The sequence below is a fragment of the Danio aesculapii genome, chromosome 5 (genome assembly GCF_903798145.1).
Source record: "Danio aesculapii chromosome 5, fDanAes4.1, whole genome shotgun sequence".
Lineage (NCBI taxonomy): Eukaryota > Metazoa > Chordata > Actinopteri > Cypriniformes > Danionidae > Danio > Danio aesculapii.
In genome coordinates, this window is record NC_079439.1 from 39668167 (window position 1) to 39686860 (window position 18694).

At 36.2% G+C, this 18694-nt stretch overlaps 1 protein-coding gene across 5 annotated transcripts in view; it reads right to left on the reverse strand.

Annotated features, from left to right (window-relative positions):
- The window catches only part of kank1a (KN motif and ankyrin repeat domains 1a), a 92826-nt gene that overhangs the window by 15530 nt on the left and 58602 nt on the right, over positions 1–18694 (reverse strand). For 4 of the 5 annotated variants that reach the window (XM_056458165.1, XM_056458163.1, XM_056458166.1 and 1 more), the window contains one exon: positions 4509–7151. In XM_056458165.1, the coding sequence (XP_056314140.1) occupies positions 4509–7151 (2643 nt within the window). Of the gene's footprint in view, positions 1–4508; positions 7152–8155; positions 8265–18694 lie in introns of those variants that run through there. The other variant, XM_056458167.1, reaches the window with a different exon arrangement.

Consider the following 18694-nt stretch of genomic DNA (forward strand, 5'->3'; position numbering starts at 1 on the left):
GGGATCTCAACACCCACGCAACATAACTTATAAATTATGGTGATTTGCATATGTTTATTAATCCTTTGAATTGCTGCATTCAAATCTGTATCTGAAAAATGCAAAAATCAAGTCTTTTAAGATCGTTATGAGGTTACAAACAATCAAATAACACAGAAGTACTGGGATAACAGTTTATAATTTAGATAAAACCACTCATGTTTATAGTAAAGATTAAAATTACTGTCATAACTTGCGCTTAAAAATGAAAGTTGTAGTGTTTGTTATCAGCAACAGTAGTAGTAAGTACATTTTTCACAGAATATTTTACAATTTATTTTTATTCAGCTGATTATTTCTTCATTTTAGTTTTAATAAAAGTTACAGATTCTAAGTTCTGTTTGTTAAAATCAAAAGTTTTTTGCAGTACTATTTTTGTAATAAATGAAAAGGAAATTACATTTGTCTCCTCCCCTTTTTGGCTGATCCGTAAAACGGTGCAATCTGTGAGTAAAAAACCCATAATGTGATCCGAACTGTGAGATTTGTTATCTGTTACATCCCTAATATAAATAAATAATTTGCTACAAAAGACACCACAAAAGAATAAGTTGGCGGTTCATTCCACTGTGGCGACCCCAGATTAATAAAGGGACTAAGCAGAAAAGAAAATGAATGAATAAATGATGAAGACACCATTTTTTGTAAAAAAAAAAATGCTTTAAATCGTGACCAAAAAGACACTAGGGGATTGGGACTGGTTTTATTGCATCAGATATAGAAGTCATTCACTTCTCAGCTGATGTTTGGGTTTGGGTGTGCAATCTCTAACCCAGTATAAAAGCTGGTTAGCCATGGCAACGAAAACAGATCAAAATGAAGATCCCACCTTCTCTAGCACAAAAACAGAGTTTGCTCAAATTAAATGCAAATTTACCAGGGTAAAAACCCAAAGTGGCTTTATGCAACAGGCTTTTGTGTAACAGAAGTGTCACTTTCTGATCTTGAATGAATTTTCAGAGTATTACCAAGAAATTATGAAAATGAAAACAAATTTCAGCTCTAAAGAACAAATGGCTTGGAAAGGGATCATTTGAATCTAAAGATCTTCATAATTACACAACAGCAGCAGAGATTTGCATAGACATGTCTTTAGCTGCTTATATTTAGACTTGTGGGAAACCAATGATTGCAAATCAACCAATTGGCTATAGTTTTATGTGCAGCCTTAAACAAGGTATGATATTGTACATAATTACTCATTCTCAAATTATACATCCAGGACATTATAATATACTGTAGTTCCTGCCAAAACAACGCTCTTCAAAATTGACAGTTTCAGATCACATAAAATCGTTTCAAAATGGTCTCACAGTTTAGTTTGGGCTGGGCGATATGACAAAATCTCATGTCACAATACAAGTCATTTCATATCCTGATAACAATGTATATCATGATATAGTACCTTTTCTGTAAATACAATCACTTAATAAATAAATATACAACTTATAATACAGATCTATATATAGACCACATGCAAAGGACTATAACTTTTTTGACATTTTACTGTATAGTATACAGTGCTCAGTATAATTGAGTACACCCCATTTTTAAGATGAATATTTTTATCCATTTCTCAGTGAATATGAGCAATGTATTTTAGTGCATTTAAGCAAAACAGATTTATTAAACTGATATATTTATTAAAATAATATTGTAGTCACCAAACATATTTAGAAATTGAAAGATAATACAATTAAACTCAAATAAAAATTACTTATTGAAAAAAATTCAAATCTCTGTTTACAAAATTACAAAATCTCAACAAAATTTTTCCATTTCTTTGCTTCTCTTCATTTTCCCCTTTTATTTAAATTTGTATTAAACATTTTTCTCTAACATATAAATTTGGATGTACAAGTTTTTGGACGGTTATCATAAATTAAGTAACTCCAGCATAGACTTCAGCACTGACTAATCTAACGTATATGCACAAATATAATATTGTACAGCTTCCTATTAAAATATTAATTTAAAAAGATAGATTTGTGAGGGATATAGTCATATATGCTGAGCACTGTGTACAAAAAAAGTACTCGATCTTATGTGATAATTTTTCTCACTTTATTTAGAACTTCAGGGCAAATGTCTAATAAAACGTAAAAATTTTGAAATATATAAATTGAAATAAATAAAACTTTTCAAAAACTAATTATAACAGATCCAACATAAAAATAATAAATATCACTAAATAAAATGCAAAGTTGTCAACAATGCACTTTCAAGACTGCAACTTTCTCATGATGCGGTTATTCAGGTTTCTGTCTGCATTCCTGTAACAGTGTGTAATATATTGCACTGATAATATTAATTATTAAAACATATTAACTTTAGAAAGTATTTTGTGAAACCACAGATTAAACGATAGAGCATTATTCAAAAAGATTGTATTTTTTATTTTGTCCATAAAATATATACAGTCAGAATTATTAGCCCCCCTTTGAATTTTTGTTTCTTTTTAAATGTTTCCCAAATTATGTTGAACAGAGCAAGGAAATTTTTACAGTATGTCTGATAATATTTTTTTCTTCTGGAGAAAGTCTTATTTGTTTTATTTCGGCTAGAATAAAAGCAGTTTTTAGTTTTTTTAAATCCATTTTAAGGTCAAAATTATTAGCCCCTTTTTTTCGATAGTCTACAGAACAAACCATCGTCATACAATAATTTTCTTAATTACCCTAACCTGCCTAGTTAACCTAATTAATCTAGTTAAGCCTTTAAATGTCACTTTAAGCTGTATAGAAGTGTCTAGAAAAATATCTAGTCAAATTTTTACTGTCATCATGGAAAAGACAAAATAAATCAGTTATTAGAAATAAGCTATTAAAACTATTATGTTTAGAAATGTGGTGAAAAAAAATGCTCTCCGTTAAACAGAAATTGGGAAAAAAATAATAAATAGGGGGGCTAATAATTCAGGGGGGCTAATAATTCTGACTTCAACTGTATATTGTCATATTACACAGCACTAAAAAATCATTGACTCTGGATATCAATATTGTATCAGATGGTATTTTACTAGCATGAGTCAAATGCAGTCAAGTAATAAAAATGCATGTCTGCAAAAGACCGTCTGACACAGAGAATACCTGAGCACACCATCCTCTTTATCTAGAGCCAAATCAGTCCACAGCAGACATGGAAACACTAAAATCTTGGCAGCAAATCTGACTGACCATTGGCCATAATCCTCTGATGTGCCTGCAAAATTCACTACAGAGCTTCACTACAGAGCTACAGCAATTGTTATTTATAATTTTAGAGCATTCCATAACTCTTGCTGCTTTTTTTTCCTGAAGAAAAGATAATAGGAATACAAGACCATCAGACTCATGACTTAAGATTCTTACAATATTTATTCCTGGACAAAAATAACATCAGGTACTTGTGCACATACTTAAAGATACATTGGACATGCTCCACGAGGCCGGCCTTGCACAGAGCAAGTCTTTGCACAAAGCTTCTATCCATTACATAACACAGAGGACCTATGAATCAGCATCAGCAAAGACAACAACAACTAGCCATTTAGCACAAGCTGCTGCCTTCCAAAAGAGATGAGATCATTGTTGGATTATATCCAAAGCCCCCATGCATTTTTCAGGGTCAGAGAAATCGTTGCCCTGTCAGATCGTGTCAGGCATCATTAGAGACACAAACGCACTGTGTACCCTCTTGTCTCGACCCTGTACCTAACCTACTCAGCGGGAACAGTGGCTTGAGTGTAAATATAGCTACACTGAATAAAGCTGTGCTCAATGCTTTTCATTCAGCGATATTGTTGCTCTTTATACTTATACGTTCCTTGATTTGAAGTCATAAGATGGGGAGTATCAAAAGAACAGTGAAATCATCTTTAAATCAAAGCTGTTTATTTATATTAGCTTATTCCCCTGCCATAAATGATTTTTTAAAGGTCAATCGGTGTTCTAGATTTGTTACAGTTATCAAAGCCTAGTGCATGCCAGGAATGATTTATGGGACTCTGGGTCTTCTTGAATGCAAAATGTAAAGCTGATCACAGAAAGTGTAGATCAAATAATAATAATAATAATAATAATAATAATAATAATAATAATAATAATAATAATAATAATAATAATAATAATAAATATTAATTATTATTAATATAATATTAACCCAATACTTTGTGGAAAAAATGCATTTTATTCTGTTTTACTGTGAAAATGTTGTTGATGAATTCTACAAGCATTCAAGTGTTGATTAAAAATAATAAACGATAGAATGAATTGATGTTTAAAAGTAGAGGCTTAGTTATTTATTTTGATATACAATTTAAAAATAGCCAAAAACATTCTGATGGCTGTCAAACCAGCTGCTGGTGGTGGCTGGAAAGTTTTTAAAGGAAAAGAGAAAGAGTTAATGAGATTTTTCCTATATTCCCTTTTTTTATGATCACTTTTTTTAAGCACCGTGTATACTGTAAGATCAAGCAAAACACAACTAACCTTTCACAGTGTGGTTTGAGTTCTCCTGCGGCCTCAGAAGATCCAAGTTACAGAGTTCTTCAAGACTTCCATATTTCATTACTGAGTTGATAGAGGATAGAGTAGTGACTAGTTCACTGTTGATAGAACTAAACTGGGATTGTTGAGGTGGGCCGAATGCATCTGCCAGCTCACTGTAGTTCTGAGCCAGCAACATCTGCTGTTCCTGCAAAAGCTTTTGCACTCTCTCTATGTAGTGATCAAGTCCAACTCCTGCACCAGCCTGTGACTGGTTGGGTCCTTCTGTTGAGACAGATTCCTCAAAATCACTCTTAACTTGGGTGGGGGTAGGAGACTGAGAGGGGCCACAGGCAATGTTCCTTGTCTTCTGACCGACTAAGAAGTTTTCATGTATGCTTGTGTGGCCAATTCCAGTCTCTTTGGTTTTGCAAGATGGCAACTTGTCAAGAAAAGCATCGTCTGATGATGTAGTACCTACTGAAACTGAACGGGTTTTTAATGTGGCTGGCGCATCTTTTACAAGGCCATCACCAACAGCGATTGTACGTGTCTCTACCAGTTCGGTGCTGACTTGTTTGTCTTTTGAGCATGATTGTGTATTGGTGCAGGTATCAGTAAGAACTAACTTGTCTGTATTGGTTAACTTGTCTATTGTCTCAATTTCTGTGTTTGTGTACTGTGACGCACATATGGGTAAGACCATGACTCCAAAGTCAGTTCTGTGAACTTCATCTGTTCCTGTACTCCGAGTTGCCATCTCCTTGATAGGTCTAACCATTACATCCACTGAACAATCTCCACATCCTATAGACCTGAACTCTTTGGCTTGTTCAGCCTCTCTTTTGCAAAGTCCTAAACCTTCAGCTGTTAACTCAGTGTTGATTCCCATTTCACATACGCTTAATTCCACTCCCACACTCTGGCTACACATCACAACATGCCTGCCGACACACTGATCTTGAACCTCAGTACGTTCTTGTACAATCCATCGTTCCATTGGCAACTCTGGACCCACCAAAACATGCCTTACATCTGGTCTGCAAGTGATGCCCACTGAGTTCATTTGCGGGACATGGTTTGTGCTTGTATCACTAAACTCAACATGGTTGCCCACACCTTGGCTATGTGTGGACACCCTTGCCTCCACTGATGTGCTGTACATTTCTGGCCTTGCCATCAAGCCCTTGTCTGCCTTTTTTCTAGATCCAGCCACTTGAAGTTGAAGCTTTAGTTTTCCCATTTCCATTTGGTGGGTCGTCTCCTTAAGCTGAACCTCCAATCTGTAGATCTTCTCTTTGAGGGCTTCGATGGTCTGGTGCTGCATCTCAATTTCAGTTTCAGCCTCACTGCTCAGGCCTAGCATGGCTTCAGTTACACCAACTCCTGTGCTCCTCACCTCTTGTTCAGTTCCAACAGCCACATCTTTGTTTTTGCCAGGTGACCTCCTGTAAACCACCACATCGTTCATGTTCTCATCAGCTCCGACACCAATGGACTTGCTTTCACGGCTCCACAGCTGGACATTTTGGTTTGATCTTTGCACTGTTTGGTGTAAGCTGTGCTTAATTTCCTCACCATTATCCTGTATGTTCCGCTCTAGTGCTTCCACTTCAGCTGTTAATTGCCTGAACTCCTGTAGTCTTTGAGTGGTCTGCTCAGTGTTATCAATCTCCTCAATGTGGAGCTCAGAACCGGTCCTGATCTGGGACAGGGGTTCATATTGATCAGCACTGCCAACACTAAAGGAGCGCTTCCTGAAACATCCACCTGAACCTTGCCCCACTACCTTAGAGTTCTTCATCTGGGATACTAATTGTCTTTTCTCTTCTTGCAAGACTGAGATCTTGACTTGTAGGATTGGTATTGTCTTTACCTGCTCCTCCAACTCTTTTAGTCTCTTTAGTGCTACTACCATCTGTTCTCGAATGTGCTGGAGGTGCAAGGGGCTAACGTTGGTCACTGGTGTGGTCATGCCTGAGCTGAGGGGACTGTGGCGAATTGAACTGCCCATAGAGGATGTGAAGTAGGGGTTGTACTCCCCATTGCCTAGATGACCATTATGTTGGAAAGAATGGGAGCTGGGAGAAATCTGGCTTGGTCCATAGGACCCACTGTAAGAGGACAAGGAACTGGAAGACCCCATTCCTCCAAAACTGGCCAATCGCCTACGAGGTGGCTCACTGACTGGTGGCTGCATCAGGAGCCGCTCCTGCTCCAGTCTCCTTCGAGTTTCCATCAGTGTTTTCTCCACCTGCGGGTTATGGCGAAGAAGACGAGGAGAAGGTGGAGGAAGCAGCTGCTTGGTCTCAGGGACGTTCACAAAGGCTTGGGGAACTTCATGGACTTGGGCAGTACGACCAGGAGGGGCTACCTGGTTTTGAGACGTGAAGTAGACTGGTGACTGTTTGCATTCATCGCTGTTGGAAGAGGACAATGAGTCTGTTGATGTCCACTCAGTCTGGCCACTGCAACTCCTCTGAGGTGGCGGAACAGTCCTGACCACCTTTGGCTTCCTCTGGATGTTCAGCTTCTTGATGGTGTTGCCCCTCTCAATGTCATCTACATATTTAAGGAAGTCCAGGTCTAGCTGATACCCATATGGGGTTTCCAAGCAGTAGGGGTCCTTCTCATCATCATCTTTTTCTGCAACAAATAGAAAACATTGTTTAGCTATTTAGCTAGTCATTGTCCAATTTATTCAAAAATTCTAAGAAAAGGAAATGCATGATCAATCTTATGTAAAAATGTTTTACTACATCAATAACAATCCCAAAAATATTAGAGCCAACAAGTGTAAAAACTGAAATCAATCTTTATTTTGCCAGTTCTTTAGTCAAAGTATGTGGAATAATAAGACTTTTATATATGAAATCAAAGATGTTCAAAGATTTCCTTGGTTGCTAGCACAATGTGTAATAATATGAAATCGCTACAGTCATACCCATTAATCATAACCATTTGAACCAGTCATTCCAACACCACCTTATACTACAATACACAGGTTGTTCAGTGAAATCATAAACTGAAAAATTCAAACTTTCCATTTATCAATTTCAAACACCAAATATAAATGTGTGCTCTACACAATTTCATGGCAAAACAAACTCCATGTGTTTGATGAGCATTTGTAAGGGGAGGGTAAGTGGGGGGTGGGGTTAAGAGAAAACAAGGAGAGCAAATATTTCTTCCTACCCAAAGATCTATTTGGTCCAATGCAACTGGCAATATTTAAACATTTCACTCACTCACTCCCTACCTATTAAACAAGAAACGCCTTGACAGAGAGACTGAAACATTAAGGGGTTCTTTTCAGCAAGACGCCAAGGAATATCCATCAACAGAGCTTATATCACAGTCCAAATTCCACACCGGACAGAGAATTCCTGCCGTCAGTTAGACAGATTAACTCTCTGGAAGCCAAGACACTTCCAGATGATTTAGAGAGCAGACACAGTGCATTAAGAACAAACAACAAACCATAAACACATTTTCCTGGTGTGTTTTAAGGAAACATAAAAACACATGACAGTTTACTTAAGCATGTAACAGTTAGACACTGCCCCTCATGCCCCTTATATAGACTTAACTGAAAGATGTTTTGAGAAAGTTAATGTAACCTAATCTCTCATTGTTTAAGCGTCACTTACCCCAAGTCAAACAGCAGTCCTCATGCAGCGGCGCCTGTACCCTTACAAGCCGTAATACAGTTTTATAACAAGAACAAGCTGCAGGCTGCCTCCCCTCACTCACTGAGTACTTTCTCAACCTTCACTCCATAAGGGGAAAAAATTCCACTATTGGTGTAAACTTAGCCCAGCTCAGCGCCGCCTGTGATAGGCTGACTGCCTCTACCAATCATACAGCACTTACACTGTTTCTTCTGTCTTGCCTCTCTCAAAGTGCTCTTTAAACACTTTGTAACCCCTTCAAACAGTGGTCCGTTTTTAAGCTCTCTTTCCAGGCATGTCTTTGTCATATTAAGCAGCCTAAACTCACCAGACACATAATACAAGGTTAAATTAAGCCTTGCTATTAGTTTGAACTCCACTGTGAAAAAACTATAATAATAATAATAAATAAAAAAAAGTCAATAAACAGAAATAAAGTGTGTTTTACTCTATTTACAGTACCTGGACATTACCTCTATTTACACACACAAAACACACAGATTTATAGTATAAATTTTTATATTCACATGTACTGTCATCAATCAATAAACAGAATATCAATAAACAGAATCTGTTAAAGGGGTGGTCCACTACAATATCATATTTTAAACTTTTTAGTTGATGTGTAATGTAGCTGTTTGAACAGAAACAACATCTCTGAATGTAATGGGCTCAAAGTTCAATGCAAAGGGAGAGATTGGCTTTTACATAGTTAACTTAGCAAAGCCTACAACGAACGTAATTTGTGGACTATAAAAAATACATCAGTGTTAGTGAGATCACAAATGCTTCAGGTTGTGAGCATTCACCCCGCATACACACCCCACGCAGCAAAGGGGCGTGGCCAGAGGTGCTGTAATGTTACAGCAGAAAAAGCTAAAATGGTATCTAAATGCTGCTATTTCCACAGAGCTTCTTCTGTTTCTGTATTTGGGCTTCCAAAGGACACGACAGAAAAAGAGAAGTGCTTACAATTTAATTTTAATTATGTTCTAGAGAATTCTAGAGAAAAATATAATGATCTAGCATTTGACAAAGGACAGCTCCCAGAGTCTCTCCCAGTTTAGTGCTGGATTCAGCTAAAAACTCCTCAAAGAAGGAGCAGCTCCAACCATGAAGCTGAGGATTGTGAGCCAAAACCTGTAATTGTTTTAATTTGTTAAAATCGATCTTTTACATGCATAGTGTCTAGCGTTATCAATATGTTGAAGCAAGGACATAAACAATGGGTAATGCTGTTTGGCACCGCTAACAATTTAGCTACAAATTCATATTTATCTGTCAAACTCCTGTAAACAGCCACAATCTTCAGCAGCGCTGCAGTGTCTCTCTATGCGGCTGTTTTCTCTGCGCTCTTCATCTCAAATAATGAGCTCGCAAAACATGTGTGAAAGATTCATATTACACATGCTTATTCTGAATATATTCTGAATATATGTGAAAAGACACTTGTCAGATTTTATTTTACAGAGCAGACATGAGGTTCAGCTGTGTACTGTGTCAATTTCTGTCTGATTTAGGCTCAAACTGATAGGGCTAACAGCTACTCTGACTGACAGTATTTACACAGCAAAGGCACAGTGCATGCGTGACGCTTTTCCTGGTGACGTCGAGCCAATGCGCGAACCACAGCACATTATGTTAGCTGACTAATCAGAGCCTCTTGAGGGCGGGCCTTTCAGAGGAACTAGGAAAAATGACAGTCGTTTTCATGTTAGCAGAGTAAGACATATGAAAAAATGACGTGATTTTCTGCAAATGCAGCATGAGCACAGATTGCTTTACATATTATAAACACAAACAAGCCATAAAAATACACTCAGGACCACCCCTTTAAATCAAGACTATTTGTTAATTAAGGCTTCTATATCTGCATTTATACAGCAAATCTTGATGATCAATTCCGATTTTGACTGTATCCGATCGTCTGCATTTACACTGCATACAGCAAAGGCGCAATGACCAGAAAAAGGAAAAGGCGCTGACTAACAGCTGATAATTAAAGAGAGCACTTTTCTCTATTCCTGTATGTAATCTGTTCGCAGCTTTTGAAAAGCTGTTTTACTAAATTTATGACAGAAAGGTTCTCATTTGTCCATCTTTTTTTTGATATATAGGCTTTTTTAAACCTTTAGGCATCTTAATGTAATGTCCATGGTGTGATTTATGCACGTGATGTATGCCACAGTTTTATATTAGTTTATATTGGTTGCGTGGCGGACATTGCGTTCTCTCTTTCTCTCGTTAACATGCTTAAATAACTGTGCTATATGACAATATAAAAGCTGTTTAAGTCCTCGTGTATGAGATTTAAGGTTTGCGACTCTGCTGAAGTCTGTTCTGAAATGAAAGTGTCAGACTTGACCTCATTCACTATGGTTTTTAATGACGCGCGAGTCACATTGACAGGTAAAAATCCGATCTACCTGCTTACACTGCAGACACGAGAGCACAGATCCGATTCATTTCAGATAAATTTCCGCATATGAACAAGGCCTGAATCTGATTTGAGTAAATCGGAATCCATGTGATTTGTTCCTGCTTACACGTACATGGGCCATATGCGATCTGTGCCACATGGGGATAAAATTTGGAATTGAGTCACTTGAACAGTGCAATATAAGTGCAGCCAATTTAACAGGTTAACATCTACTGGTATTTTCTGTCAGGGTATAATTCATTTTCAACTGATAACTATTTTTCAGTAACCACGAATTCAACACAATTAGAAAAGATTACAAGACAAAAATATACATTTCTAAATGCATATTTCACAAAGCAACAATAATTCTAAACCTCTTTTACTGTATTTGCAGTGCAACAATCGCTAGCTTGTTACTTGGAGCTGCTAGCTTTGCTGACTATAGCATGAGCACAACAGCAATGTCATGGAGAGCGAGACAGGCTTGTCTGGTACGAGGAACAGACACTTGGGCAGCTGACTTGAGTGCTGACCTCACCGGGAGGGGGTTGTAAACCTGCGACACTAAAGAGGCAAACGAGAAACGAGGGAAACGGATGAAAGCAGTGTGAGAATCGGCTCCAAGAATAATCCACCCACACTCTCTTTTAGAAGGCTAGAATTACACTGCCCATCACCAGACACAAAAAACAGCCTCGAGGATGTTCAGATCAAAATAGTTTATGCTACGGGCAACGTACTGAAGCAAACTTACACTGTGTTGAAGAGGAGTTTATAAACAGTTTGAACGTTTTGGCATCAAGAGATTTTTTTTAAATATAAAATTGAGACAGTACACCGAAAAAAAAAAGAAGAAGCTTTTCCTACTTTGAGTTTTGTCGTGTTTCTACTCCAAATATCCAAAAACCCTTAAACCAGGAAGCATTTTATAGACCAGTACCTCACCATAATCTCCCCATTGGCAGATTATTTTGATTGTCTTAAGAAAAAACACATCTAATTTTAATTTCTAAAAAAACAAAATAATATTTACTCGACTAGAAAATCCTTCCTGAATTAGGATTTTTTTAATATACAGTATTTGGACTAGTAACAAGACAAAACCCAGATGTTTCAATTTAATGTTAACATATGCTTTCTTCGTGAATTTATTTTAAAATGTCTCATCAATAATGCTGGAATTACCCCAAATTAATATTTCCAAAAGAATGAATGCGGAGTTAAAAAAAAAAAGGGAAGGAAATATTTTCTCGACAAGTACCTTCCCATAATCTTTCATTGGCAGACTATTTTGATTGTCTTAAGGGAAAAACACAATCAATTTCATTTAACTAAATTTTGACTTGCTATTTCTGAAAACAAAACAATGTTTACTAGAAAATCCTTCCTGACTTAAGGTTTTTTATCTACAGTATTCTGACTAGAAACAAGATAAAAAAAGAAAAGCATTTTTTTACAGTGACAGGACAAATAACGTCTGACCAATATAAAGACACAAATATTCACACTCCTGTTTTTTAAACTGCAACTTATATCTCTTGTCATAAGGATAAATACAAACAAGCGAGTGATGGCACTTTTTGATGTGACTGGCTAAAATAAAATGTGAGGACATGGTTGCAATCATTAACAGAACAGAAAAAGGAAGAATCGTGTTTCTGACAGGTGGACAAACAAACATGACAGAGAGTCACTTGGCATGTCTGCGGTCAAAGCTATTCATAGACAAAACGTGCAGAAACAGCCTCTTGTAAATAGCTGGATTGTGAGAAACAGGAAGCTCTGTTTAAAGGCAAATGACAGTATGTCTATATAATGAAAATGTAAAGCACATTCAGATAACAGTGATGTAAGTGATTTGGAATGTCTATCTGGAAAAGCCATTTAAAATTAAAAATCTATTTTTTTTTGATTTGCTAGAGAGGAATGGTTTGGGGAATGCCAAAGAGCAATTCCATGCAAATGTCAACCTTTCCATTAAAAAAAATAAATAAATAAATAAAAAAAGTTTTCAATAAAATAGCAAAACCCTTTCTAAGTGTTTTATGCAGGCTTGTATTTTACAGTACTGTAAAAGTACAGAAAATGTTTCAGTCAGTGATTTCAAACAATTATATTTGATTTACCAATTGCCAATTTCACATCTGTCACTTCCATAAGATTTTCCTCATAAATGCATAAAATCATTCATTTTTGTTCTTTGATGAGCCAACTTTTATCTTTTTGATTAACATGATTTCTTTTGGGCAGTACAGTTTAATTCACACAATTTCTTTAACCCTTTAACAGCCCCACCAAGAAAAAAAAATTGGATTGCATTTCTTAACTCCTAATGTCGCTAGTTAACACACTCAATGTGTGATTATTTTAAGAATGCTGGTTCCTAAAAAGGATTCATGAAAAATGAATGAAAATCTAAATTTCTCATTTAAGGGAAAAATATTTACGGCAGGAGTATTTATTTTATTTTTTAATTTAGTTTATTCTTTATTTCTATGCTGTTGGAAACACTGCAGGTGCGTGAAGATGTTCTGTTGTTAATATGTTTGCATGTTAAAATAAATCAGCATTTTAAAATGCAATATTTAATGTGTCAGACACAAAATAGACACGTCAATTATTTTTTTTTCTTAATTAAATAATATTCATTCATTTTCTTGTCGGCTTAGTTCCTTTATTAATTCGGGGTCGCCACAGCAGAATGAACCACCAACTTATCCAGCACGTTTTTACGCAGCAGATGCCCTTCCAGCCGCAACCCATCTCTGGGAAACATCCATCCACACACACTCAATCACACTCATACACTACGGACAATTTAGCCTACCCAGTTCACCTGTACCGCACGTCTTTGGACTGTGGGGGAAACCGGAGCACCCGGAGGAAATCCACGTGAACGCAGGGAGAACATGCAAACTCCACACAGAAACGCCGAGGCTTAAACCAGCAACCCAGCGTCCTTCTTGCTGTGAGGCGACAGCACTACCTACTGCGCCACTGCATCGCGTAATTAAATAATAATTTAATATTAAACTGTTAACGGTTAATATTCGGTTAAGGAGCGGCGGTTGTCGTCGGCAAAATTAACCGAAATAAGCATGCCTAATATAATCTTGTATAATACTTCCTACACATGCGGGACTGTTTTGAAAATGAGGCCAGCATACTAGAGCTCTCAGGTAATGTAACCATGCTTGCGGCATCTCATCTCACCTCAGCTCACTGTCAGAATGCAAAATTCAGGAAAGACAGATTATACATTTATTCAGCACACTCTGGAATGGTATAAGGTCTGTTCAACTGTACTGACTTTTTTTTAGTTTAACATGTATATTGTGAAATTGCTCTAGTATGTCTACACATGTCTGCTGAACATTTATGCATCGTGTCATATCACTCAGCTCTTACTATGGGCTACAAAACTTGGCGTTCAGATTTTTAAAAATTCCAGTCATTGCAAGTCAGACAATGACCTGTCTATGCTGTATTGATGGCATAAAATAGGAACACACACAGTACATATACACAAAAAGCCTACACAAATAGCATTATTTCTTTTGGGCTGAGCAGTTTAATTCACAGAATTTCTTTAACCCTTTAACTGCCCTACCAAGAAAAAATGGATTGCATTTCTTAACTCCTAATGTCACTAGTTAACACACTCAATGCAGTTTTTTTTCAACACGTCGCATAATTTCTAAAATATCAGCCTCTACCAAATGGTAGATATGTCAGTATTATGGTAGTACCAGAATTAATAAATATACTATGAAAAATATGAAAATATGTGTAAGACCAATTTATTTATAAACAACATTTTCTGAATACTAAATCGTCTTTATTTTTTAAGTATGCCATTAAATATTTCAGATTCTCAGTTCGCATGCTTTCTTGTTGTTGTTTTTTTTACAGTAAAACCAAAATCAAGAGTAGTAGTGCAACAGACTTATGTTTGATTTCTTTAACCAACAATGCTGTGTGTGTAAACCATTATTTAAAAACAGCCATTCTTTAAATGACTTTAACAGTCATTATTTGAAACAGTCCAAATATGGTCAACCATTTGGTAGAGCAGGCAGTTAAAGGGCTAAAGTATGTTGTATACTGTAAACTTGCATACTTTTTTAGTGACATCCATAACGCATGCTTATTTTCCTCAGATTGATTTTTACAGATTAATTTTTTTTCTGATCCTATAACTCTGTGGTTAGTTTTTAAAAAAAAATAAACAGATGTTTCAATATAATGTTAAAATATAGTTTCTTTGTGACTTTGTTTAAACATTTTATCTCAAATGTCACATCCATAATGTTGAAATTGCTCAAAAAGATTCTTTCCGAAAGAATGAATAAGGAATAAAATAAATAAATAAATAAAAATAATAACGTTTGCATGTTTTTCCTTGGATTAGCCAACAGAAAAGAGGGTGTGAGTTCTCTCAGCGAAATTCTCACACGACATCCACGTTTGTCCAAATGTAACATTGGTGTCATGTAAACAACTGAAAATAGAAGTCCACACACACGTCGCTGCTCCTCAACTGTGCTTTGCTTATACTACAGAGCTGAGCAGAGAGGAATTGGTGTGAATGAGCCTCACAATCTTTGAGTTGAAAAGGTCATGGCTTATCTATAGTTCCTAACAAAAACCGTGTGACTAGATCTCCGAAGACATGTCAGCAAGTACCCGCCAAATATTTGAGGGATCAGCAGTACGTCGCTACCAGACAACACAGTGTTTTGCAAAATTAGAAACATTTTATATAGACTTATCTGCAATATGCAGTTCCAATTAGTTTTTGGCCTCTTTTAGGTTCTGCCTATTACACTTGTGGTCTATTCCAATACAAAACCTCTGAGAGTATTCATTACATTTACAAACCCCTGAGGACAATGTTTTGAGTTCTCATGTAACACAATGAAATCTCAGTAGATCTCACACAGAGTGCATGATCACCCTGGGCATGAGATCTGCTGAATGTTAGCAATGGTAATAATAAATGTGTATTATTATAAAAATGTGTAATTTCTGGCCTTTGATGCTCATAACTATGATGTGGGAGCAAAAGCAATCTTCATGAATTATTTTTAAGTCATAAGTAACTACATAATAAAACCTATTTGAGTGATTTGTAAGGAATGCACTTAAAAGTCACATATAACAAAATGATATACATAGGCATATCTGAATAATTAATGTTCAGAACATGTAAATGGCAGATTGTGAGCCTCAAACACCATTTTTTCCTAGTTTTATGTAAATTACGTTAGTGTGAAATTCTGGTAAAACACACTGATATTACATATGGGATTATTAATATGCACATGTCACAGGCACATCATTTAATTGGCAAAACATTTACTAATGAGATTACAACAATGACAACTTTGAAATTTATACAGTATAACCTAGGGATGCTCATAATAACCGATTCACCGTTAACCGAAAGGGTGTGTTTTTAACCAATTAATGGTATCAGTTAAACGATTACAAAATATGTATATATAAATATATATACACATTTTTATTGGCTACATAAATGTGCAACACATATTTTTAAACTTGTGGGGTGGTACCACGTCCAAGCACACGTGCCTTCAGACATATTTTGCCAAAGAAGCAAAATGAAAGAAGGATATTGCTGCTCACAGTTTGACACAGACCAGTTGATACCAAACCAGTGCTGATGCTGATAGCCTCTATCCTGGATCCGTGTCATAAACACTTCTGTTTATTTGCACAATTAGAGAAAGAAGCCGCAAAACAAAACTGTCTAAAATGTTCTCTGCTTTGAAAACAAGCCGGCCACAAGTCGGAGCGTCAGGATTTTCTCTCCATCAGAGCGCGCTCCGGCACCACTCATAAACACAACAAATAGGCTGTAGTTGTGATGATTTAGTGTACAACCAATAAACCAACCTTTTTTTCTATTTACAAAATCAGTTATTTATAGTTCTTTTAAAATATCCATTTTTAAATTAGCCTACATAATCTACGAATCAAACAAATACAAAGATTTTCTAGATTTTTGCATAATGAAAACTCCGCACCAAACTGAGGCTTTCATTTTATAGCTTATAGAAGATGTATGCAAATTAATGCAATATCATATGTAAATAACAAAATTGTTATATGCTTTAGTAGCCTATACTTTACAAAAAGTCAATATTTGAGCCTAGTCATTGTCTTTCATGACACGCAGCGCGCGCACATGAACCGCGAGTGAGAGAGGAAATGAAAGTACACAAACTCTCAGGTAAAATGATGCTCAAGACATAATCTTTAAACTAATGACTTCTATTAAAAATGTTGACAGAGGTTTGTGGTTTAAGAATAACAGCGAAGCAGCAATTAAATGCATATTTTCTGTGGAGCGATCAATTTGAGGTAGCCTCATTTTTTTATTTAACAGAAGAAAAAAAACATATGATGGGAAAAACAGCCTATACCGGTTCTTAAGGGTTCATGAAAAAAGTTTTTCATTTTGTAATCTAAACTTGTCATTTAAAGGAAAAATATTTAGGGCAGGAGTATTTATTTTATTCTTTTTATTCAGTTTATTCTTTATTTCTATGCTGTTGGAAACACTGCAGGTGCGTGAAGATGTTCTGTTGTTAATATGGTTGCATGTTAAAATAAATCAGTATTTTAAAATGCAATATTTAATGTGTCAGACACAAAATAGACACGTCAATTATTTTTTTTCTTATTTAATAATAATCTGACCAGTTAACTGTTAATATTCGGTTAAGGAGCGGCGGTTGTCGTTGGCAAAATTAATCGAAATGAGCATCGCAAATATAACCTTGTATTATACTTCCTACACGTGTGGGACTCTTGTTTTTAAAATGAGGCCAGCATACGACTGCTTTCAGGTAATGTAACAATGCTTAGGGCATCTCATCTCACCTCAGCTCACTGTCAGAATGCAAAATTCAGGAAAGACAGATTATACATTTATTCAGCGCACTCTGGAATGGTATAAGGTCTGTTTAACTGTACTGACTTTTTTTAGTTTAACATGTATATTGTGAAATTGGCCTAGTATGTCTACACATGTCTGCTGAACATTTATGCATAGTGTCATATCACTCAGCTCTTACTATGGGCTACAAAACTTGGCGTTCAGATTTTTACAATTCCTTTCATTGCAAGTCAGACAATGACCTGTCTATGCTGTATTGATGGGATAAAATAGGAACACATACACAAGCCTGCTGTACAAGCGCCCAAAATGGAAACCCTTTTTTAAAAAGTACTTCAGTACAACACAGTAACTTTAAACCTGCAAAAACAAACTTTCTTCAGCATTGCCTTTAATCAAAGCAGCTCATTGTTTGGGGTCAAATCTTAGAATTTCATTATCTGCTTAATATAATGGCCATTCAGTCTACCTTTTAATGCCTAAAGTCCTTAACGTAATATGGTTTTGTGCCTTACTGACAAGGGGTTTGACAAGTAGTACTGTTGCAGACTAGCACTACTGGTCTCAGCATAGTCTTCTTTCAAACACACATGCTCACACACAGACAGAAGAGAAAACAGAGGCCCTTTTTCTCACTCTGGGCTGGTATTTCCTGACCCAGCCCATGGAAACCACGTCAGCCTTCCAGTTTAATTATACCAGAAATCCATGCCATCCTCAATACCACACTAACAAACACACATAGCCATTAAACAAGCACAACAACAACAATGCTGGAACAGATACAGAAGCTTCTCTAAAAATATCCATGAAAGAACAGAGCGAAACCCAGAGAACTATGAAAGAACTGTTATTAGGTATTCATGTTAACAAAACCTGTGGTTCATAAAGATATTCCAGCCAACATTAAAAGTATCTGAAACTAGAATATGGGAAAGAATGGATGTATATTTGGGTAGTTGTAAACAATCAACTTCAAATTATCACAATTAGTATGGCTGAATCATAGTCTTGTTTCATTCATAATTACATAATAGACTACATTGGATTTCAAGCACGCTGTGATGCTGAAAAGAACAAAAAAACAAATTGTCAACTTGAATCATGGCCACAATGCAAACAGACATTCACTAGAAGCCACAAAATTTACATTTCAATTTCATGGTTTTGG